Source organism: Triturus cristatus, chromosome 1_1 (assembly GCF_964204655.1).
Source record: "Triturus cristatus chromosome 1_1, aTriCri1.1, whole genome shotgun sequence".
NCBI classification, from domain to species: domain Eukaryota; kingdom Metazoa; phylum Chordata; class Amphibia; order Caudata; family Salamandridae; genus Triturus; species Triturus cristatus.
The window spans coordinates 108,041,111-108,066,485 of NC_140579.1; the positions used below are offsets into that span (position 1 = coordinate 108,041,111).

At 44.4% G+C, this 25,375-nt stretch overlaps 1 protein-coding gene across 2 annotated transcripts in view; it reads left to right on the plus strand.

Moving 5' to 3' along the window:
• LOC146869675 (FACT complex subunit SPT16-like) overlaps window positions 1-25,375 on the plus strand; it is a 406,055-nt gene that overhangs the window by 207,494 nt on the left and 173,186 nt on the right. For both annotated transcript variants that reach the window (XM_085609928.1, XM_085609943.1), the window contains exons 11-13: window positions 16,145-16,210; window positions 16,580-16,681; window positions 16,970-17,085. In XM_085609928.1, coding sequence (XP_085466054.1) covers window positions 16,145-16,210; window positions 16,580-16,681; window positions 16,970-17,085 — 284 coding nt within the window. The remainder of the gene's footprint in view (window positions 1-16,144; window positions 16,211-16,579; window positions 16,682-16,969; window positions 17,086-25,375) is intronic.

Here is a 25,375-nt window from a genome sequence, read left to right on the forward strand (position 1 = left end):
TCCATTAGTGGTAAGGAAGCTACAACAACACTCCCTCACACTCATTCTAGTAGCTCCGACGTGGGCCAGGCAGCCGTGGTACACCACACTACTACAACTATCAGTGGTACCACATCAAAAACTGCGCCTATCCCCATGCCTCCTAACCCAGAACCATGGAGAAATCAGGCACCCGGACCCAGCTCAGCTCAACCTTGCGATCTGGCTCCTGAAATCTTAGAATTTGGATACCTTAACCTTCCCCCTGATTGCATGAACATCATCATGGAAGCCAGACGTCCTACCACTAGAGCATGCTATGCCGCAAAGTGGAAAAGATTTGTAATTTACTGCCGTAACAATACAATCAACCCTTTAGATGCATCCATACAGCACATCATATGCTATCTGCTCCATCTTCACAGGTGTAACCTGGCATATTCATCCATACGCCTACACCTAGCAGCGATCGCTGCTTATCTACAAAACAGACAGCATTTATCACTCTTCAGAGTGCCCGCTATTAAAGCCTTTATGGAAGGCCTTAAACGAGTAATTCCTCCGAGGGCACCACCTTCCCCTGTATGGAATCTAAATTTAGTTCTTACACGGCTAATGGGTCCGCCCTTCGAACCAATGCATCAATGTGAGCTACAGTTTCTCACCTGGAAAACAGCTTTTCTCGTAGCTATTACTTCCCTTAGAAGGGTTGGTGAAATACAAGCGTTCACTATACAGGAACCCTTCCTACAAATACATCACAGCAAGGTCATACTTCGCACAAATCCGAAGTTTCTGCCCAAGGTAATTTCCCCCTTCCATCTCAATCAATCGGTGGAATTACCGGTCTTCTTCTCGCAACCTCAATCTGTTGCAGAGAGGGCCTTACACACACTCGATGTTAAAAGGGCTTTGCTGTACTACATACAAAGAACGCAACCTTTCAGGAACACTAAACAATTGTTTGTTTCCTTCTCTCCACCACATAAAGGCAACCCATCTCTAAATCAGGGATAGCTAGGTGGATTGTAAAGTGCATACAAATTTGCTATCAAAAGGCAAAAAGAACATGATCTGTTCCGCCTAAAGCCCACTCTACAATAAAGTTAGGGGCTTCTATGGCTTTTCTAGGGAATATACCCTTAGATGACATCTGCAAAGCAGCCATATGGTCTACACCGCACACCTTCACAAAACATTACTGTGTAGATGTGCATTCCAAGCAGCAAGCTAGGGTGGGCCAGGCTGTACTAAAGACACTTTTTCAAACCACTGCAACGGATACCGGTGGTCGCCGCTAAGGTTGGGTACTGCTATATAATCTATGCTAAGTGTACAATCTGCAGCTCATATGCCTCGAACGGAATATGCTACTTACCAGTATGCATCTGTTCTTGGCATGTAGAGCTGCAGAGTTGTACACGCCCACCCGCCTCCCCGGCTACCTGTATCCGTTCCAGTACATCTTATTTAGATACAACACACATGGGTTTCTCACTGTTATTACTACGCTCCATCATTTCCCTGTTGGCGAAAAACAATCTGAGGATGGAGCCGAAGCCCATGCGCAGTACGGACCGAAGGAGGAGTCACCGAACTCGTGACTTCCAAACACTGTCCAAAGAACAAAAACAAACTGCAAACATCCGGGCCCAACACCAGATGGCGATCTATGCTAAGTGTACAACTCTGCAGCTCTACATGCCAAGAACAGATGCATACTGGTAAGTAGCATATTCCTTCTCCAGTATTGTTTCGATCACGATCCCTAGTCGTCATGCATTTCTTCAATTTCAAAGTCCTCGATTCCGGTCGTCGACTAAGGCCTTCGGGCCTACATAGGCCATTCGTTCTGGCTCATGGAAAGGACTCCTTTCAAGAAGTGTCCTCAATGTGTGTCGAAATTCCCACTCACAGATTTTCATGAGGTGTGTAACCTCTGCCTCTCACCGGAGCACGAGGCCAAAGACTGTCCAGCTTGTGCGTCTTTCCGCTCCAAGAAAACCATTCGGGATCGTCTAGCTCAAAGAACAATGGCTTGCTCGCCATCCATTCCCAATGACATCTTCCAGGAGGGTGTCGATGTACCAGAACAGGAGCAGGTCGAAGAAGGCCCCATCAGCGCCTCCGAAGCCGATGAATCCGACGTCGAGGAAATCACTCATGGGCGGCGGGTCCTAAGTAGTGACGTCGACCCCCCCCCCCCCTCACCGAAAAAGGATTTGGTAACACCTTCACCTTTGGGGCCAGGTGCACACCGAGACGAAACTTCTCACGCCCTGCCTTCGGGCCTCAACAAAGAAGTCCACAACTAAGCCTTGAGGCCACTCTGTCTCGAGTCAGCCTGCTGTCGGTGCCAAAATTCAAGCCCCGGCACCGAAAAAGAAACCCTCCTCCACCTTAGTGCCGGCCACTGCCTCCACATCCACGATCTCTGCACCCAAACCTACTGGCACCGACCCCTTGACTCTGAAAAAGCTGTCGGAACTGAGCAAAAAGACACTACCGAAGAGTTCACATTCTCAACCTTCGGAACCGAAGAAGCCATCGGAACCGAAAAAACAATCTGTTCCGCAAACCCCTGCTGAGACTAAAAAATCTCCCGCTTCAAAGCCTAGAGAGCACAAGTCCACTCCAGAAACGGTGCCACACAAGCCTTCGGAACCGAAACAAGCGGCGCCGAAACACCAGCCTGCAACAGAAGAGCTTTTTATACCGGATCCCACCCAAAAAAACCTTCTAAAAGACCCAAAGACTGGTCAACTGACTCTCGGTTCTAAAGAGACCACTGGACACGCCTCCACCGGCTCCACCACCTAAGAGAGACATTGCGACATCGCCTCTCGGAGTCCCTTCTCCACCTCCACATCACTCTCCTACACCATCTCTTCCACAAATGGATGATGGCACCTCTGATGACGTGGGGGAGGGGGCAGACGATGAACCACTAGGGGATCCTAGTCCACCTTATACCCCAGACCCCTGGGACGATTACAACACACCAGATGTCCCTAACATACCTCAAGACGACATCTATCCCTCTAGACCTTCCCCTCCAGAGGATACCATAGGTTTCACCCAGCTCGTTCACAGAGCTGCACAATACCACGGGGTTGATTTACATACAGACCCTGTGGAAGATGATTTCTTAATGGACACTTTTGATACTTCACATAAGTCCACCTCCGTCCTCCCTATGTTAAAAGGGGTCATCAAACTTGCACCTGAGGTGTTCAAAGATCCTGTTAGGGGTAGGGTTATAAACCCCAGGATAGATAAAAAATATAAAGCTGCCCCAGCATACCCCATATACATTAAAGGCTAAATACCCTTGGACTTCTTAATGGTCTCCAATGCCAGAAAAAGGGCTAACTCGCAAACGTCAGGGGACGCTCCACCTCCAGACAAGGAGTCGAAACTCTTGGACGCCTCTGGTAAACGTACGGCGTCACAAGCAGCTAATATATGGCGCATTGCCAACACTCAGGCTTTGTTAGCCCGATACAATAGGGTACACTACGATGAGCTAGAGAATCCCTATTGCAACACCGCCCTGACAAATACAAAGATAAGGCCAACAACCTCATACAGGAGGGTAAGCTCATCACAAACATCTCCATTCGTTGCGCTCTGGATGTGGCAGACACTGCCTCCAGAGCCATCAACACAAGTGTCCTTCTGCGTAGGCATGCATGGCTACGCATTTCAGGTTTTAAACCTAAGGTTCAAACTTCCATTCTTAACCAGCCATTTGACCAGGAGCATCTATTTGGGCCAGCTGTGGATTCATCTCTCGGCTAAATCAATGGGAGCCTTGCAATCACAAAGCTCCCTGGCGTTCCTTTCGTTGCTCCTCTTACAAGGGCACCTCCAGAGGCTACTCCTCTGACAATCCCTCCACGTCCTATAAAACTCCCACCTAGACCACATTCACCAGAGGTTATCAAAGAGGAGGCTACAGAGGCAATAACAAAGGTAGAGGCAAGACCAATAATACCCGCTCTGCCTCCACCCCTACCCAATGACTTCCCTCCGCTCCCCCAGACCATTCCACTTCGGTCGGGGGAAGATTGCTACATTTCCTACCTGTCTGGAACAACATCACCACAGACAGGTGGGTGAGACCAATCATTCAATCAGGTTACTGTCTAGAACTTACTTCTACCCCCCAAACATACCACCCAGACACCGCGCCCAATGTCACCGGAACATTTATCGCTGCTAAAGCAGGAGGTAATCTCCCTCCTATACAAACATGCTATAGAACCAGTCTCCCTGCAACAGCAAAACACAGGAGTTTTCTCCCTGTACTAACTCATTCTGAAGAAGGATGGCTCTCAAAGACCAATCCCAGACCTCAGACCCTTAAACCTGTACATACACTCAGACCATTTTCACATGGCCACGCTTCAACAGGTCCTTCCTCTTCTCTCACAAGGCGAATTTCCTTGCCACTCTAGATCTCAAGGACGCCTACTTTCATATTCCCATTCACACCTCTCACAGGAAATATCTCAGGTTTTAGTGTTCGGTCAGCACTACCAATTAAAGGTCCTACCATTCGGAGTCACCACAGCACCCAGAGTATTCACCAAGTGTCTGGCGGTAGTTGTGGCTCACCTAAGAAGACAATTTATTATTCAATTGACATTAGAATATAAACATCATAAACTAAATCAGCATTCAATGTTTATAGAGCAGGCATAAACTTTTCTATAACAATTCACATTATTGATATTTTACATTGTACAATTCATTTTGTATCAAATATTACTGTGGTACCAAAACCCTGGTGCCGAAACCCAATGCATTTCGGGACACGAAGTCCCTTCGTCAGGGGTATTTCTAGAAAAAAGAAAGGGAAAGAAAAGGAGACCATTCTCAGTTGGTGCACATTTGCAGTTACTTTTTATAGTATCGTGTACCCTTCACCATCGTGCTGTGTCCCCGTATATATGTGACTTTCACTTACTATCTCAGTTCCACGAGATAATCCTTCACTGCATAAAAATAAAGACCAAAATTCTATTCAACCAGACTGTCAATCAAAAATAATGATTGCTAAATTATAAGTTCAACGTTTTCATAGATACCAGACTCCTACCTGATAGCAATATGTATGAGTAATCAATATTTTAAAATCCCGTCCCCTCTCAGGAACATCTGAAAACATAAAATGTATTTTTATGTACCAGCGTTATAGCGCATGATTCTCAACAAAACTACAGAGCTAAAGGTAATACTCACCTCGTTAAGAGCATGAATGTGAGTTAAACGCGACCGTTTGAAAATACGAGCTGTATGGGTCACTGAATAAAAGTATTTCCTCCAGTAACACAATTTTTTGTGTCACCTAGAAAATATGAAAACCCGAATGAGAAATACATCCAAATATTTGCACTTGCAACCACCATCTATCTTTATAAAGTCGCAGGCCGCTTACCGAGTATCTTAATGAACCAGCTTCAGTGTCAATCGATGGTTCCCGAAAAGTGTAAACCGCGTTTGCGTCCATTATCCAAGGACGACTTCCTGAATTGCATTTTAACGTCATCACGCGATTAAACATCAAAAGCGGACTCGACGAGGGCTTCGTGAAGCATACGCGCATCCAATAGCTTAAACGGTCAACACAGAAAGCGGACTTCAACTAGGTTTCTTAATCGGGGCATCCGATGTATAATTAACTATCTCTTGAGCCAAAACTCAAACGGACTCGGTAAGAAAAAATAACAATGCTCAGAAACCCAATGATTTTACAAACAGCAAGCTTGACTCTGTGTTACTTCAGAATTCTAGAGTGTAATTAGTAGTCAACATGGTTTGTACCCACCACCAAAGTGCAGCTAAATATGTATGGTGACTGTGTGTGAATGTTATTTCAAATGGTCACTGCTCATTAAGCGCTCTTTTAACACATGATTTTCAAGGTATTTCAACCATTGGTAATGCAAAAAACATAACATTAAAAACGATCTATCACAAAATGATACGGAATTTGTGCATTTCAAATCGATCAACAAATTATATACAAAATAATACTGAATTTGTGCATTTCAAATCGATCAACAAATTATGTGTAATTAGTAGGTCTGGTGTCATTATTTCTATTGTTTGAATGTAAGTGGATGACTTTTTACTGAGATGACGCGTGTGGAGCCTTTAGTGATTGCTCAGATTATGAATACGTGTGTTTATGAAAAACAAGCCATTTCCAGTTTATCATTAAGACCGTATGGTGTCATGGTATACTTTTTTGATCCAAAAGACTTCCCTCTGTAAAAGGTATTTCGAATTATCTCTATCCGGATTTCTTGGCACTTCCTCTATGATTTGGAATTTGAGTTGTGCTATTTGATGGTGCTGTTCTTCCCAATGTGTTGCTAAACTCGATGTATAATTCTTAGTTCGAATTTTGCGTTTGTGTTCTGTCAGTCTTATTTTCATTTTTCTTTCAATTTTACCCACATATAATAGTACGCACGGGCATTTTGTGGTATACACCACATTTTCAGAATTGCACATCGTCCTACTGAGAATCTTGATTTTAGGCCGGTACGAGGGTGCAGCAAAATATCTCCTGGAATTGCGTTATTGCAATGGATGCAATTCCAACATTTAAATGTGCCTCCTTTCAGGGTTGTGGATTCCATGGTTGTAGTAAATGTTCTCTTTTTTGATAGCATTTCTTTAAGATTGTGTGCCCGGGTATATGCAAACAATGGTTTCTCACTAAATACTCCATTAAAGTCTGTTTCAGATTCCAGTAAATCCAACCTTTTGCATATAATTCTTTTGATAGCGGACGACGTTGTGGAATATTTCGACACAAAAACAGTGCGAGTATTTTTTGGTATGATGTTCTTTGTCAAAAGTTTCTCCCGAGGTATATTCTTCACTTTGTTTAATTGTTCTTGTAAAAGATCTGTTGGATATCCTCTTTGCACATAGTTCGTTGTTTGTTGCTGCCATGTTTTCTTACAAGTTTCTTCTGTAGATGAAATCCGGCGGGTTCTCAAAAATTTGCACACTGGTAAATTTTTGATTAAAGACGGTGGATGAAAACTGTTGAACAGTAAAGCATTGTTTTTGTCTGTGGGCTTTTTAAAAACGCTGGTGTTAATTCGCCCCATTTCAATATCAATCCAAACATCCAAAAAAGAAAGTGCCTTTTTGCTAGTCGTGTAGGTGAATTGTATTCTAGGATCAATTAGATTAAGTGTACGTATGTTGTCGATTAATGCTGTCTCTTATTTCATCCAAATGAGGAAAATATCGTCAATATATCGACGGAAAAATACAAATCCTTCTTGCCATGTGGAATCTGATAAGATGTAATCATTTTCGAATTTTGCCATAAATGTGTTCGCATAGACTGGTGCTCCTGGAAAACCCATAGAAGTGCAGTTTAACTATGTGTAAAAAATCTTTCCAATAAAAGTAACTAATCTGTAGACAGAATTCCAGTAATTGGATAATGAAACTTTTGGGTGCATCTAGATCTTCTTGACTAAGTAGAGCCCATTCAACTGCTTCAAGTACATCAGCATGTGGTACGGAAGTGTACAAGGCTACTACGTCAATAGTACACAAAATCCAATCTTCATTAAATTCCAAATCAAGAGTCTTCAAACTCCGCAAAAAGTCGGTGGTGTCTTCTACATATGTTCCCCAATTTTGGACAAATGGTTGAAGATAAGTATCAATGAATCGTCCTGGTTTTTCAAAGATCGATTCACAGCCTGAAACAATAGGTCTGAATGGAGGATCAACCAAACTTTTGTGTATTTTAGGGAGGAGGTAAATTCTTGGTCTCCGTGGAAATTGATTGGTAAGATACTTTTTTGTCGAAGCATCTATCCAATGTAACTCCTCTGCTTTTTCCAAGATTTGATTGAGAAGTTTCAAAATTTCAAAAGTGGGATCCTGTGTAAGGTGTCCGTAAATTGCTCCATTATTCACATGTTCCATGACTTTCTTGTGATAATATTCCGTATCTATCATTACAAGACCCCCTCCTTTATCCGTGTTTTTGAAATATTATGTTTGGATTTCTCGCTAGTGATGACAATATACTGTATTCAGCTCTGCTTAGATTTTTAGATTTTTTTTAATATTGGATGGTTTTAAGATCCTTTTTGACAAGGAGTTCAAAAGTATCCAGGGTTTTATGGGACACTGGTGCCATAAACGTACTTTTGGGTTTAAAAGTTTTAAAGATGATGTTTCTTTGGTGGATTCAGTAGGGCAAATATTTGTGAAAAAGTTCCGAAGTCTTAGTATTCTCATAAATTTGAAGAAGGCTACTTCTGTTTCTAATTCTGTTGTGTTGTATGTACTCACAAAGGATGTTCCTTTGTTTAGTACTTTTTCTTCTAGTTTTGTTAATTGAACAGAGGAAATGTTGATTATGAGACTTTCGTTTGACTCCTCAAACCTTTCTTGCTTTTTTCTTTTTCTTTGTCCTTTCCTGGTTTTGACAGTCCACTTTTGCTTTGGTTCTTGTCTTGGGTTTGTTCTGGTGGTCGATCTTGATATTTCCCCCTTTCTAAAAAAGAAGCATTAGACGTGGTTGCAAATGAATTATCTTCAGAAGATTTTCCAGAAGTCTTCTTGCCCTCTCTGCTTCTAAAAGGGGTTCTAGCTGTTTTAGTTTCTGATTCAGACACAACACTTTCTTCCGAGGATGTTTGAATATTCCTCAAGTTGAATCTTCTTTGGGCGTAGACATCCGCCCATGTATAGGCTTCGTTCAACTTATAATCGATTGTGTCTCTTTTGAACTTTCTTAATTTAGTTTCTTGTAATTCTTTTCCATATTTGTCTAGTTTGCAATTCAGTTCTTCCAGAAATTTACCCCATGGTTCTTCATCCATCCTTATTGATAAATCACTTTTCAAAGTTATAATTTCTTCTTCCAAATCGTGGATAGTTTTTGACTTCCTCAATTATTAGTAGAATCAGGTCCAGCGAACATTTATTTAATATCGAGTACCATTTTTCCATGAATTGTTGATTATTCTGAAGTCTGAATAGCATTGGTCGTATTGCTAATCTGAGACCACGAGGGATCCTTTTTACGCGATGGTATTGAATGAGCGTTGAAGCGTGTAAGCGTTGATTCAACTCTCTCCTGGTGAGGTATTCAAGTTGGCGCAACTGTTGGGTGATTGATCCACTTTGTGCACTGAATGATTTTGTCTCCTTAATGAGATTGTAGATTTCATTGGCATCCTCAGTAGTGTAAACCTTAGTAGATGCGCGATTTTCTGTGATGTTTGCTATTGATTCGAAAGACATGTTTTCTCTATGGTGCTGCTCTGCATAAAACCCTGGATACTTTTGAACTCCTTGTCAAAAAGGATCTTAAATCCATCCAATATTCAAAAAAATCTAAGCAGAGCTGAATACAGTATATTGTCATCACTAGCGAGAAATCCAAACATAATATTTCAAAAAGCGGATAAAGGAGGGGGTCTTGTAATGATGGATACGGAATATTATGACAAAGTCATGGAACATGTGAATAATGGAGCAATTTACGGACACCTTACACAGGATCCCACTTTTGAAATTTTCAAACTTCTCAATCAAATCTTGGAAAAAGCAGAGGAGTTACATTTGATAGATGCTTCGACAAAAAAGTATCTTACCAATCAATTTCCACGGAGCCCAAGAATTTACCTCCTTGCTAAAATACAAAAGTTTGGTTGATCCTCCATTCAGACCTATTGTTTCAGGCTGTGAATCGATCTTTGAAAAACCAGGACGATTCATTGATACTTATCTTCAACCATTTGTCCAAAATTGGGGAACATAGGTAGAAGACACCACCGACTTTTTGCGGAGTTTGAAGACTTGATTTGGAATTTAATGAAGATTTGATTTTGTGTACTATTGACGTAGTAGCTTTGTACACTTCCATACCACATGCTGATGGACTTGAAGCAGTTGAATGGGCTCTACTTAGTCAAGAAGATCTAGGTGCACCCAAAAGTTTAATTATCCAATTTCTGGAATTCTGTCTACAGAATAGTTACTTTTATTGGAAAGATTTTTACACACAGTTAAACGGCACTTCTATGGGTTTTCCAGGAGCACCAGTCTATGCGAACACATTTATGGCAAAATTAAAAAATGATTACATCTTATCAGATTCCACATGGCAAGAAGGATTTATATTTTTCCGTCGATATAGTGACGATATTTTCCTCATTTGGAAGAAATCAGAGACAGCATTAATCGACAACATACGTACACTTAATCTAATTGATCCTAGAATACAATTCACCTACACGACTAGCAAAAAGGCACTTTCTTTTTTGGATGTTTGGATTGATATTGAAATGGGGCAAATTAACACCAGCGTTTTTAAAAAGCCCACAGACAAAAACAATGCTTTACTGTTCAACAGTTTTCATCCACCGTATTTAATCAAAAATTTACCAGTGTCCCAATTTTTGAGAACCCGCCGGATTTCATCTACAGAAGAAACTTGTAAGAAAACATGGCAGCAACAAACAACGAACTATGTGCAAAGAGGATATCCAACAGATCTTTTACAAGAACAATTAAACAAAGTGAAGAATATACCTCGGGAGAAACTTTTGACAAAGAACATCATACCAAAAAATACTCGCACTGTTTTTGTGTCGAAATATTCCACAACGTCCGCTATCAAAAGAATTATATGCAAAAGGTTGGATTTACTGGAATCTGAAACAGACTTTAATGGAGTATTTAGTGAGAAACCATTGTTTGCATATACCCGGGCACACAATCTTAAAAAAATGCTATCAAAAAAGAGAACATTTACTACAACCATGAAATCCACAACCCTGAAAGGAGGCACATTTAAATGTTGGAATTGCATCCATTGCAATAATGCAATTCCAGGAGATATTTTGCTGCACCCTCGTACCGGCGCTAAAATCAAGATTCTCAGTAGGACGACGTGCAATTCTGAAAATGTGGTGTATATCATAAAATGACCGTGCGTACTATTATATGTGGGTAAAACTGAAAGAAAAATGAAAATAAGACTGACAGAACACAAACTCAAAATTCGAACTAAGAATTCTACATCGAGTTTAGCAACACATTGGGAAGAACAGCACCATCAAATAGCACAACTCAAATTCCAAATCATAGAGGAAGTGCCAAGATATCCGGATAGAGATAATTCGAAATACCTTTTACAGAGGGAAGTCTTTTGGATCAAAAAATTAGACCATGACACCATACGGTCTTAATGATAAACTGGAAATGGCTTGTTTTTTTATAAACACACGTATTCATAATCTGAGCAATCACTAAAGGCTCCACACGCGTCAGCTCAGTAAAAAGTCATCCACTTACATTCAAACAATAGAAATAATGACACCAGACCTACTAATTACACATAATTTGTTGATTGATTTGAAATGCACAAATTCAGTATTATTTTGTATATAATTTGTTGATCGATTTGAAATGCACATATTCCGTATCATTTTGTGATCGTTTTTAATGTTTTTATGTTTTTTGCATTACCAATGGTTGAAATACCTTGAAAATCATGTGTGAAACAGCGCTTAATGAGCAGTGACCATTTGAAATAACATTCACACACAGTCACCATACATATTTAGCTGCACTTTTGTGGTGGGTACAAACCATGTTAACTACTAATTACACTCTAGAATTCTGAAGTAACACTGAGAGTCAAGCTTGCTGTCTGTAAAATCATTGGGTTTCTGAGCATTCTTATTTTTTCTTGCTGAGTCAGTTTGAGTTTTGGCTCAAGAGATAGTTAATTATACATCGGATGCCCCGATTAAGAAACCTAGTTGAAGTCCGCTTTCTGTGTTGACCGTTTAAGCTAGTTGATCCGCATATGCTTCACGAAGCCCTCGTTGAGTCCGCTTTTCATGTTTAATTGCGTGATGACGTTTACACTTTTCGGGAACGATCGATTGACACTGAAGCTTGTTCATTAAGATACTCGGTAAGCGGCCTGCGACTTAATAAAGATAGATGGTGGTTGCAAGTGCAAATATTTGGATGTATTTCTCATTCGCGTTTTCATATGTTCTAGGTGACACAAAAAATTGGGTTACTGGAGGAAATACTTTCATTCAGTGAACCATACAGCTCGTATTTTCAAACGGTCGCGTTTAACTCACATTCATGCTCTTAACGAGGTGAGTTGATTACCTTTAGCTCTGTAGTTTTGTTGAGAGAATCATGCGCTATAACACTGGTACAGAAAATGACATTTTATGTTTTCAGATGTTCCTGAGAGGGGACGGGATTTTGAAATATTGATTACTCATACATATTGCTATCAGGTAGGAGTCTGGTATCTATGAAAACGTTGAACTTATAATTTATCATTCATTATTTTTGATTGACGGTCTGGTTCAATAGAATTTTGGTCTTTCTTTATTTTTATGCAGTGAAGGATTATCTCGTGGAACTGAGATAGTTAGTGAAAGTCACATATATACGGGGACACAACACGATGGTGAAGGGAACACAATACTATAAAAAGTAACTGCAAATGTGCACCAACTGAGAATGGTCTCCTTTTCTTTCTCTTTTTTTTTTCTTCTAGAAATACCCCTGACGAAGGGACTTCATGTCCCGAAATGCATTGGGTTTCGGCACCAGGGTTCTGGTACCACAATAATCTTTGATACAAAATGAATTGTACAATGTAAAATATCAATGTGAATTGTTATAGAAAAGTTTATGCCTGATCTATAAACATTGAATGCTGATTTAGTTTATGATGTTTATATTCTAATGTCAATTGAATAATAAATTGCATTGAATGTAAAAAAACTCACAAGCAGTGCAGATTGCTATCCTGGTCACCACGTAGGGTCTAGGCCACTTTATTCATTTATCACACACATGTATTGCAGACATATTTGCAATCTAGCACGCATATCGCTTTAAACTATTTTTAAACTTTAAAATTTAAACAGAGTGCGCTCTCCACCCACATGGTTCTCACCTAAGAAGACAGCATATCCACGTTTTCCCAAACTTAGACGATTGGCTTATAAAAGCCAACTCATACCATCAGTGTGTACCTCACACTCACGCCACAATCCAACTACTCCACGAATTAGAGTTTACAGTAAACCACACTGTCACCTACAACCGTCCCGCATACAACAGTACCTCAGTGCCACAATAAACACCTCAAAAGCACTTGCATATCCCAGAAAAACCAGGATGGCAAGCATACAAAGCCTCATATCAAAATTTCAGCTGCAACACTCTTCCAGCTCGAGTGTTCATACAGTTGATAGGGATGATGGCCTCTTGCATATTCATAGTACCTCACACAAGACTCCAGATGCGCCCCCTGCAGGAATGTCTGGCACGTCAGTGGAACCAGGCTCAAGGTCAGCTAACAGATCTGGTGTTGGTGGACAGACGCACGCATCGCTCTCTGCAGTGGTGGAACACAAAAAACCTTTCCCTAGGGCGACCGTTCCTCGAGCCGGTTCCACAGATTGTGCTAACAGCGGACGCATCGCTCTCCGGCTGGGGAGCTCATCTGTTACATCACACCCTGCAGGGCAGGTGGACGCCTCAACAAAAGTTACTCCACATTAATCACCTGGAGTTACTAGCCATCTTCCTAGCGCTCAAGGTATTCCAGAAACAAATATCAGCCAAAGCTGTCCTAGTCTGCACCTACAACATGACAGCCATGTACTACATACAGAAACAAGGCGGGACACACTCCCTACAGCTCTCTCAACTAGCGCAAAGCATATGGAGATGGGCTATTCCTCAGAACATTTTTCTCCTAGCGCAACATGTCCCGGGAGTCCAGAACAACATAGCCGATCTGTTAAGTCGTCAGACGCAACAGATTCACAAGTGGAAACTTCATCCGCAAGTTCTTCAACCATTTTTCCACTTGGGGGGGCTACCAGAGATAGATCTCTTTGCCACACACAAACGCCAAATGCTCAAGCTTCGCCGCCAGATATCCACACCCATTGTCCAAAGGAATCGCCATATGGATGAGTTGGTCAGGCAGATTTGCGTGCGCTTTTCTGCCTCTCCCACTCATTCCACTGGTGGTGCTCAAATTACAGCAACACTCACTGACTCTCATCCTAGTTGCTCCAACATGGGCCAGACAACCATGGTACACCACATTACTGGAACTATCTGTAGTCCTGCACCAAAAACGACACCTCTCCCAACGCCTCTTAACCGAGAGCCGTGGAGAGATCAGACACCCAGACCCAGCACAGCTTAACCTAGCGATTTGGCTCCTGAGGTCTTAGTTTGGTTACCTTAACCTTCCCCCTGACTGTATGAACATTATCAAGGAAGCTAGACGCCCCACCACTAGAGCCTGCTATGCAGCCAAGTGGAAACGATTTGTGATATATTGTCACAATAACCTCATCAATCCTCTAGATGTGTCTATTCAACACATCATAGGTTACCTACTGCATCTCCAAAGGTGTAACTTAGCATACGCATCTATTAGGTTACACCTCGCTGCCATAGCAGCCTACTTACAAAATAGACACTTGACGCTATTCAGGGTACCTGCCATCAAAGCATTTATGGAAGGCCTCAAACGAATAATTCCTCCCAGGGTACCACCCTCACCTGTGTGGTATTTAAACATGGTTCTCACAAGACTAATGGACCCTCCTTTTGAACCTCTGCACAAATGCGAGCTACAACTTCTAACATGGAAAGTCGCTTTCCTAGTGGCCATTACTTCCCTTAGAAGAGTCAGTGAGCTACAGGCAGTAACTATTCAAGAACCTTTTTTACAACTTCATCATAGCAAAGTGGTTCTCAGAACCAATCCAAACTCTTCCCTAAGGTTATTTCTCCCTTCCACCTCAACCAGTCTGTGGAGTTGCCAGTATTCTTCTCGCAACCACAAACGGATGTAAAAAGAGCACTGCTTTATTAAATTGAAAGAACAAAACCTTTTCGCAAAACCAAACAACTTTTCTTGTCCTTCTCACCACCACATAAAGGCAACCCCATATCAAAATCTGGGATAGCAAGGTGGATTGTCAAATGCATACAGGTTTGCTATCACAAAGCAAAACGTACATTATCAGTTCCCTCAAAATCCCACTCTACACGTAAGATAGGGGCTTCAATGGCATTTTTAGGAAACATTTCCTTAGATGACATCTGCAAAGCAGCTACACCGCACACATTCACAAAGCACTATTGTGTAGATTTGCAAACAAAACAAGCCAATGTGGGCCAGGCTGTACTCAAAACATTATTTCAGACTACTGCAAAAGATACTGGTGGTCGCCGCTCGGAAGGGGTACTGCTATGCAATCTATGCATAGTGTGTGATCTGCAGCTCATATGCCTTTGAACGGAAAATGCTACTTACCAGTATGCATCTGTTCTTGGCATGTAGAGCTGAAGATCCACACACGCTCACCCACCTCCCCGGCTACCTCTATTTGTTCCAGTACTATCTTATTTAGATACAGCATACATGGGCATCTTATCTGTTACTCACAAAAATCCATCACTTCCCTGCTGGCGAAAAAGATAGAATCGATGCCCTTGGGCATTATCATCCAAAGGAGGAGTCCCCTAGCTCGTGACTTCCAAATACTTTTCCAAGACAAAAACAAGTGCAAACATCTGGGCCCAACACAAGATGGCGATCTATGCAGTGTGTGTGGATCTGCAGCTCTACATGCCAAGAACAGATGCATACTGATAAGTAGCATTTTCCTTTTCCTTTTAGTTGGGCACTCCACCAGAGTGCATGCTGTTTTTCAGCTCTTTAGCTTTTTCCCACTGCCCTGTGCGCACTCTGTGTTGCATTCTCTTGAGTGCTTCTCCCACGTACTCCTTGTTGCGGTCTCCTTCTCTTGCTTTGTTTTTATTTAGCCCAGCCTGCTGTCGTGAGCCCTGAGCACGCTTACAAAGTAACGTTACAGCCAACAGTGGCTGCATCAATGTGCCTTTTGATTGTCGATAAAAAGAAAAAAAAAATTAAAACCGCATCAGAAAAAACATTGCCAAAGGCAGTAGGTTCCGAAAGAGCGTACCTTTGGATTTGACAATACTTGTTTGTTGAGGTGACCGCTCTAAATTATTTTGCATTTAGATGCTATTGTTAATTTACTATGCCATTTTTTTGTTTTTTTAGGAAGGACCAGCCACAGTTCTCACCACTGTCAAGAAAAAAGTGAAAAACGTTGGCATCTTTTTAAAGGTGAGAAGACTCGGGTGTACAAAATACATAAAGGATTACGGGTTTTGCGGTCTTTCATTTGAATTCAGATAGCCTTCTGAAAAATCAATGGGAACCTTTCCTAGGTGAGGAAGGGATCCAGCAATCACCCAAGCCATGATTTTTGTTATGATTAGATGGCTCAGCATTGGTGGGCTCACTGATTATGCGAAGCCCAGTAGTGAAATCACTTGTTCCCAGTTGGATATTTGTAACTAAAAGACGTTGACAAGACTAGCCCTGTTACACTACTGTCATTTCTTTGTGTTTGGGACAAATGTGTTGGTACCTGGTTGACCAATGTTGCTTGCTATTGCGGAAATGACCTTTTGACATTTCTTCTCAACTTAGAATGAGGATGAGGAGGAGGCGGAAGAGGACAAAAATGAGGCTGAAGAGCTGCTGGGCCGTGGTGCTCGTGGCGGAGCTACGCTGCTTGCAGAGAGGACAAGGGTAAAGCTACTTTTTCTACACATTTTTTCGGAAGTATATTTTCTGTGCTAAAGATGTATGTTTATGGCCCTGTGCTATCTTATGGACAGTTCTCATCTTTGTGTAATTAATTTTTTTGATGTAGTGTGATCTAGCTCCACGAAGTAACAAAGCACTGTTCAGGTTATTCTCCCTCACCCCCTTATTCCTCTTTCATATGTTATTTCTCATTCCCTACCCCAAAAATATCTGCCGTGATTGCCATGCCCGGTTTGTGATACGGTCTTGATTCTCCTTCCCCATCAATAGAACGAAATGACAGCTGAGGAGAAGAGAAGAGCTCATCAAAAGGAGCTTGCTAACCAGTTGAATGAAGAGGCTAAACGCAGGCTAACTGAACAAAAGGGGGAGCAGCAGACGCAGAAGTGAGTACGTGTTGCAGCTGGGCTGATAGTTTAGTGCTTGGGCGCTGGTGAGCTATAAACAACCATATGGCTTGGAGGAGAAGTTGCCTATCCTTTTGCGATCATGGTGGTGTTGTATAGTAGTCCATAGTAGAGTTTTAAGATAGGTTATTAAGTGAATGATAGCTTGGGGTTGCTATATGTTCGCATGGGTGGTTGTTTTTGTGAAGGATCTTTTATTTTTGTTCTCTGACCCCTGAACTACCTTTTACTAGTGTTCCAGCAGGTATATGTAATAAATTACTTGGTATTGATTCTGCACCTTGACAATTTTTACAATAGAAAAATACTACTTTTAATATCTGAGAACTGAACATTTTTTAGAAACCTGTTTAGTTAAAGACTTTAATTCTTTTTAAAATAGTCTTAAAAGACAGTTGTGGAAAAAATAAAATTGTGGAAACTACCCAGAATGATCCTTCTAAAGTCTGACCGAGGAATCATTAAAAAACTGTTTAAAGAAATCCATCCTTTCTATCATAATCACTTCAGATGTAAATTGGACAGTAGGTATGTATAAGTAGGCCACCCAGGAATTTGATGACCATATGTTTTTTTGAAATTTTGATTGCATCTGTTCGAGAGCATAAAGGTACTTCTATACATACACACAAGACTGGATTATTCTCCTCACTCCTTTATGGGAAATTTATTTCCAGTCTCAAAGAGCAGGTATTGAATATTATCATTTCTTTAAAACAACCTTTTTGCTTTGAACCTCTTCCAGCTTCTTATCTGAACCAACTTCCAGGTTTTCACTCAAATGTGTGGCCATATAATAAACACCTCTGCAGAAGGGTACACTAACCACCATTAGCATAGCCAATAGGTCTCGCCTTTGGGACCCTCTTAAGTTTTTTCTCTTAAGAGAGACTGCGAGAGAGGGAGAGAGAGAGACTGCGCGCGAGAGAGAGAGAGAGAGAGACTGCGAGAGAGAGAGAGAGAGAGACTGCGAGAGAGAGAGAGACTGCGAGAGAGAGAGAGACTGCGAGAGAGAGAGAGAGAGAGACTGCGAGAGAGAGAGAGAGACTGCGAGAGAGAAAGAGAGAGACTGCGAGAGAGAGAGAGAGACTGCGAGAGAGAGAGAGAGACTGCGAGAGAGAGAGAGAGACTGCGAGAGAGAGAGAGAGACTGCGAGAGAGAGAGAGAGAGAGACTGCGAGAGAGAGAGAGAGACTGCGAGAGAGAGAGAGACTGCGAGAGAGAGAGACTGCGAGAGAGAGAGACTGCGAGAGAGAGACTGCGAGAGAGAGAGACTGCGAGAGAGAGAGACTGCGAGAGAGAGAGACTGCGAGAGACTGCGAGAGAGAGAGAGAGACTGCGAGAGAGAGAGAGAGACTGCGAGAGAGAGAGAGAGACTGCGAGAGAGAGAGAGAGACTGCGAGAGAGAGACTGCGAGAGAGAGAGACTGCGAGAGAGAGAGACTGCGAGAGAGAGAGACTGCGAGAGAGAGAGAGAGACTGCGAGAGAGAGACTGCGAGAGAGAGAGACTGCGAGAGAGAGAGAGACTGCGAGAGAGAGAGAGACTGCGAGAGAGAGAGAGACTGCGCGAGAGAGAGAGACTGCGCGAGAGAGACTGCGCGAGAGAGAGAGAGACTGCGCGAGAGAGAGAGAGACTGCGCGAGAGAGAGAGAGAGACTGCGCCACTGGGTTGTGGGAGCAAACCTCCTAGAGTTAAGCTCGGGGCAAGTTGGAGACCAAAGTAGCACCAAAGGTGCACCCTCAGCGGCACTTGGGCGGCCGGGTGCATGGTGCTGTTTTGAGGTCGGGTGCCCTGTTTTCAATGGAGAAACTCTGGGACAAAGAAACACTGCAGGCTCGTGGACAAGGATCTACTGGGTGCGACCACCACTTCGAGGGGTAAGTTGGGATATTGTGGTTTGGTTAGGTGCCGTCTGTTAGGGTACACAAGGCCATGGGGCGTCTGGTACCTTTGGACGTCAGATTTTCTTACCCGCTCTGGTCGCGGTAGGGGTGGTCCTCTGGATTGAGGCTGTAGGCATCTGGAGGTTTTGAGGCAGGTCAGGGGTCGCCGGATCGCGGGTCAGGGTCACCAGGGGGACCTCCCCGTGGTGGTTTTCCGCTCTGGCCAGGTTCGGCGGGTGCAGAGTGAGCTGGATTTGCGGTCTCTGGTTGGCATAGGAAGCTGCAGTTTGAACAAGTCCGGTGTTCACGGGAGATTTCAGTCTTTGAAGTGAAGGCAGAGGTCCTCCGGGGTTTTTGAGGTTGCTGGCTGCAAGACACACCAGGGTTTCTCAGGAGCCGATTCGAAGGGAGTCAGTGGGCAGCGTCCTCTTGTTAGCTCTGCACGGTCCTCCTTCTTATCTTGCTGGATCTGCCTTCTTGATTCAGGGCTGGCCCCTAAATACTGTATTTAGGGGACGTTTTAGGGGGTCTTGAGGTCCTCCAATCAAGTTCCCAAGGCCTGTTCTATCCCCAAAACTAACCCAATTGGCATCTCTGGCCACAGGTCAGCCCCTGGTAAATGGTACCACAGGTACCCAGGGCACTGTGACCAGGGAAGACCTCTAACGGCTGCAGCACTTATTGTGCCACCCTTAGAGGCCCTGTACCTTTACACACCCACACACTGCCATTGCAGCCTGCGTGTTTTGTTGTAGAAAAAAGTAAAGCGTCGACATGGCACACATTCCTGTGTGCCAAATCTCCAACCCACTGCCTGAGGCCTAGGTAAGTCACCCCTCTAGCTGGGTGCACTAGTCCCATAGTGGCATGAGCCCTGTGCCCCTACAGTGTCTATGTCCAGACACGAAGTGCAGTAAAGCCATAAAGAGTATGGTCTATGAGTTGGTCATTACGTACTCTACAGCTCCATAATGGCTTTACTAAAAACTGGGAAATTTGGTAGCAAACTTCTCAGCACATTAAACCCACACTGATGCCAGTGTGGGATTTAATGTAAAATGCACTCAGAGGGCATCTTAGAGAGCCCCTTGAAAATCGATCAGCTTTGGTGTGGTTCTTGAATGGCCACTGCTATTTGCCACCACCAGACAGTTTTCTGGACACCTGATTAGAGAGCCTCCGCACTCTGGGTCCAGAAACAAAGCACATCCTGGGTAGCGGTGTCATGCCTCCTCCCCCAGGATGGGCTGGGTCCCATCAGGGGAAGCTTCAAATGCGGACCGCCTTCGGAAGCTTCCCCCAGCAACTGGCTCCCACTGTTGCTGGTCCCCACTTTGGGTGAGGGAATCGTTGGGAAAACCAAGCCAGGAAGAGAGGTGTACCCACCTTTGACAACCCCACCCCTCAGGTGGGGTATTCGAGGTGAAGCACACATTTCAGTCCCCTCCTTCTTGAAGGTAGAGGTTCATGCTCCCTCCCACTGGAGGGTGGCATAGTAGGGGTGTGTACCCACCAGAAGTGCTGGCCAAAGACTTCAAGCCCAGAATCCGGATTCAGGCGATTCTGCACCACTCTGCACCTGAGGCCCACGTACCGAATTTGAGTGACCCAACACCACAACGATGTCTCCCCAGTGAACCTGGTCTGGTGATCCCCAACCTCCCTCAAGCTTCAAGGCGACACCTTCAGCTGGTAAGAAAACCTGACGCCTGAAGACTCTCCTGTCACTGGATGTGCCACGACCTTTGGTAGCCAACCAAAGGTGTCCAGGCATCCCCCAAGATCCCAACGTACTCTCCAGCTGGTGGTCACCTTCAGGAAGTCTCCCTGCCCAAGCCTGCAGCAACTTCACCGCACTGAATGTCTCCAGTGAAAAGCGCAGGGTCCTAGACATCTTTTAGGCACCCTGCACCTAGCCACCCCAGTGCAGCTGGTGGTGCAGCTCCTGTGCTGGTCATTGGCCTATGCAGCGCTGACCGTTAACCCCAGGTGCCTTGCTCCCACACCAGAGTGCCCTGCTAGTCAGCAGTCCCAAACCTAAGGCCGCCTTAGCCTCACTGGCTAACATTAGGCCTCTGCACCCGGCTGCCCCACTGCCGCTGGTGGTGCAACTCTAGTGCCCATCTAGCCCTTGGGGAACGCTGGTATTAACCCCCTAAAATCCCACTTGTAAGATGTTTACTTAGACTGCAAAACCGATAACCATTTCTTCCCATATGAAACCATGTTGTGAGATTTTGGGCTTAAAATGTTCTTAGTGTTGAACTGTTGTGTACTCAAAGTGAACTAAAAGTAACAAACGTATTCTAAAAGTAATTATTATATAAAGCAAACTGCTTTCCGAATCAATACCAACCTGTAACTATTGCAAACTTCAATCATAACTGCATTTCATTGTGAAATCCTGCATTCCAATTATATTTGTCCTACCTGTACCAAGTCCTACTTGGTTCTAAAAATAAATTACAAGTATACCTTTTTTTATACTCACTCAATTGGTCTGCATTCAGTCTGAGTGTGTGCAGCAGTCTTGAATAAGTGAAAACAATAAATGCTTAATACACCCTCTGGATAAGTCTATCTGCTTGCCCTCACTACCACAGAGAGCTGATAGTACTTACCTAATATAGTCTCTGCTATTCCTCTGGTGACTCCATGGACTGTGCACACTATACCTTACTCTAGTATAGTATATACAGAGCCAGCTTCCTACAGTTCCCCAAAAGTGTACAGGGCTCAATGGAAAACCCAAAGTGCAATATTAGTGGTAGTGTGGGTGAGCAGCCTAAGGCCTAACACAGAGGAGTGTAAGACATCTATTGCACACACAGGAACAATAATGGACACAAGACTCCAGAAGGAGATCTAGACCAATTTTATAAAATTATACTCCAGTATTTTAAAGACCAAGACTTCATAATAAGGCAAGTACGAGTCAAGTTACTTTTCACGTTTAAAAATCAAGTGCAATATTCGAATAGTTCAAGACCCCTGAGGAGGGACTCAAGTGAGTGGTGTATTAGGCGAGTTTATAACTTAAAGTTCCATTCCTTGGGTGGTCTGATCCACATGGAGTGCAGGGTCGGTTGTGAGGGACTAAGACACCCTTTCGGTGCGGAATGCGGTACTTTCGCCGAGGCAGTCGAAACCGGCAGTGTTCTACGCTCTTGCGGAGGTAAGAGGCGGGATAGGTTTCAGCAGGCGGCCAGCACAGTTACTGTTAGTTGATGGCTGTACTTCGGATTGGGGTCTGCATGCCGTAGTTGGATTGTTTTGGAGAGATCACATTTGGATCGGCAGTGCAGGAGGTGACTTTCAGGGCCACTAGCAGGAGGGTACAGGCTCTCTAGCCCGTAGCTGTAGGAAACTCTGGTTGTGGGCTTGAGAGGATCCCTGGTGGTCATCTACTTGCAGAGCGTTCTGTGGGCAGTTTGAGTTGCGTAAGAAACTGGCTCTAGATATATACTGCACCAAAGTGAGGTACAGTGTGTATAGAGTCCAAGAGTCCCCAAAGGTAGGCAGAGGTTAAAGTTAGAACCTTACTCTCTAATAGTGGTAGCTTGGTCGAGCAGTAATGCAGTATCAGAGGACAGTGTTGAGCATTTGATGTACACACTCAGTCAGCAAATGAATTCACACATTCAAGAACTGAACTCCAGGCCAATTGTTTTTGTAAAATAAATATACTGTTTTATTTCTAGAATCAATCAAGCCTGGTACAGGTAAGCATCAAAATACTTTGCAGTAATAAGTTACTTGATTGAATACAGTTCGGAAATGCAGTAGAAATTGTACTGGTTTTGATTTACAGATAATGTAATAGATTGCGACACTTAGAAGGTATAGTACATTGGAATGAATGGGCTTTTTCAACAAATTGCAGGTAAGTTACTTTTACGTTACTTTTTCTAACTCAGTGCTGGGTGCCTAGATCCAGCACTGGGACATTTCCTGAAAACAGTTGAGTAAATACGTTTTTGTTATTCGCACGATTTTTAAAGAATATCTTTAGTTATCCATGTGAGAAAGTGGGTTTCTGTTGCAGTAACCCCCCCCCTTTTTTTTTTGCCTAATAGCTGATGCACTTTTCCTTGTTGTGCCCTGGGCTCCTGCCAATCAGGTGCCCAGGGCCTGTGTTCCTTCCCTAAAAAACAAACTCCAAATTGACAAACCCTGGCCACATGTCAGCCCCTAGTAAATGGTACCCTAGGTACCCAGGGCCTTGTGACCAGGGAAGGCCTCTAAGGGCTGCAGCACTCATTGTGCCACCCTTAGAGGCCCTGTACCCTTACACACATACACTGCCTTTGCAGGCTGAGTGTCTGGGCACAGGACAAAACAAAGAGTCGACATGGCACACATCTCTGTGTGCCATGCCCATCACCTACACTGCCAAGGCATATGTCAGCCACCCCTCTGGCTGGGTGCCTTATGCCTATGGTGTGGGCACAGGAGCAGGAGCCCTGTGCCCCTACAGTACCCAGGTCCATTCCTGGGCACTGTAAGTACAGTGCTGCCAGATTACAAGTACATGGTGCTGAGAGCTCGTCAAACACGAGCTCCACAGCACCATAATGGCAACCCTGAAGACTGGGGAGTTTGGTCTCAAACTTCTCAGCACATTAAACCCGCACTGATGCCAGTGTAGGATTTAATGTACTAAGCACCCCAGAGGGCATCTTAGAGATGCCCCCTTACAGCTAACCTGCAATCCACGTCTGCTCTGAGGCTGCCCAGGCTGCCACACAGCAGACACGTTGCTGGACCCCTGGGTGGGAGAGCCCCTGCTCTCCCGGGCCTGCAACAATGCACGTCCTGGGTGAGGTGATAAATCTCCTCCCCCCCCCCCGGATGAGCCAAGGGAAGCTTCAAAGGCATGCCGCCTCTTGGAGATTCCCCAGGCCTCTGCAACCCCCCACTCTGGAGGGAAGCTTGGCCGGAAACCCCATACAAGGACAGGGAATGTGCCAGCCTGCCCACCCCACCCCTCAGGTGGGGGAGGCGAGGTGAAGCACATCTCCGGGCTATCGCCATCTTGAGGATGGGGGGCCCTACCCTATCAGGATTAGGCTACTGCCCCCCTCCCACAGGAGAGAGGCAGGATAGGGGGTGTACCCACCCCAGGACAAGGACCCATTGGTCCCTGGCCTTCGCCTACCTGTAACGCCCCTAAATCTAGTATTTAGGGGCACCCTGAACCTTCCTTCGACAGATTCCAGATAAAAAACTACAAGAAGAGCAAGAAGAACAAGGACCTGCCCTGCAGCTGCTAAAAAGAGAAGAAGACACCAACTGCTTTGGCCCCAGCCCTACCGGCCTGTCGACTCTCGAACCTGCACCAGCGCGGCATCTCTCGTGGCCAGCAACCTCACCAACCCCGGAGGACCTGGCTACCTGTTGGCTCTAAGCCCCTGGGTCTCCCATGAGTAGAGGCTCTACTCAAGAAACCTATTTTTTAACCCTGGGCAGCAGCCCGGAACCGCGGACCCAACACACTCTGCACCAGCCAAGCCTGGCCAGTGCCGGAGTGGACAAAGACCCTGAGGACGACCCCACGGCGACTGTGACCCCGAGTCCGGCACCCAAGGACCCCCCTCGACATTCCGGAAGAAGCCTGCAGCCTCAGAACAGAGTGCCACCCCAACCGCGATCAACCAGAGGGTAAGATTTCCGACATCAAAAGGCACCCCTGCACCCGGCGCCCTGCGGCCCCCTGTGCCCAATCCCGGGGTACCCACCTAACCTACAACTACCCAACTTACCTCTCGAAGTGGTGGTGGCACCTGAAGCATCCTCGTCCCCGAGCCTGCAGCCTTTTTCCAAACCGGAACATTCCCATTGATTTCCATTGAGCGCCCGAAGGCTCAAAAGCACCCTGCACCCAGCCGCCCGAGTGGCCCTGGCAGTGCCCTCTCTACACTAACCTACTTCCCCACTTGCCCTGAGTAAGTGACCAGGAGCCCAGCTCCCACAGCCGCGTGGCTTGCCAGACAGCAGCCACCAACCAAGGCCCCCCTATCCCTCATAGGATAACATTGGGCCTAACTCTCTCTGCACCCGGCCGTCCTGAAACCGCTGAGGGTGAACCAACTGTACCTACCTGACACTGGGGGACCCCTGAGTCCATGCCCGGAATTTCAACTCTACCAGTCGAGTACTTACCCTTAAACCGCTAACTTCGTTTTCCTCATAGGGTAACATTGACTGACTTTTTCTTCAAAAATCTTCTAAGTGTGAACTTTTCAAAACTGCAAAAATTCACCAAAAATCAGCCAAGTGACAAAAACGAATTTACTCACCTGCTCCTAGGTGAGCTCCCAGTGCTGGATCTTGGTGCCCAGCCCTGACTCTGAAAAGTGTTCACAACTATACTTACCTCTAACTCA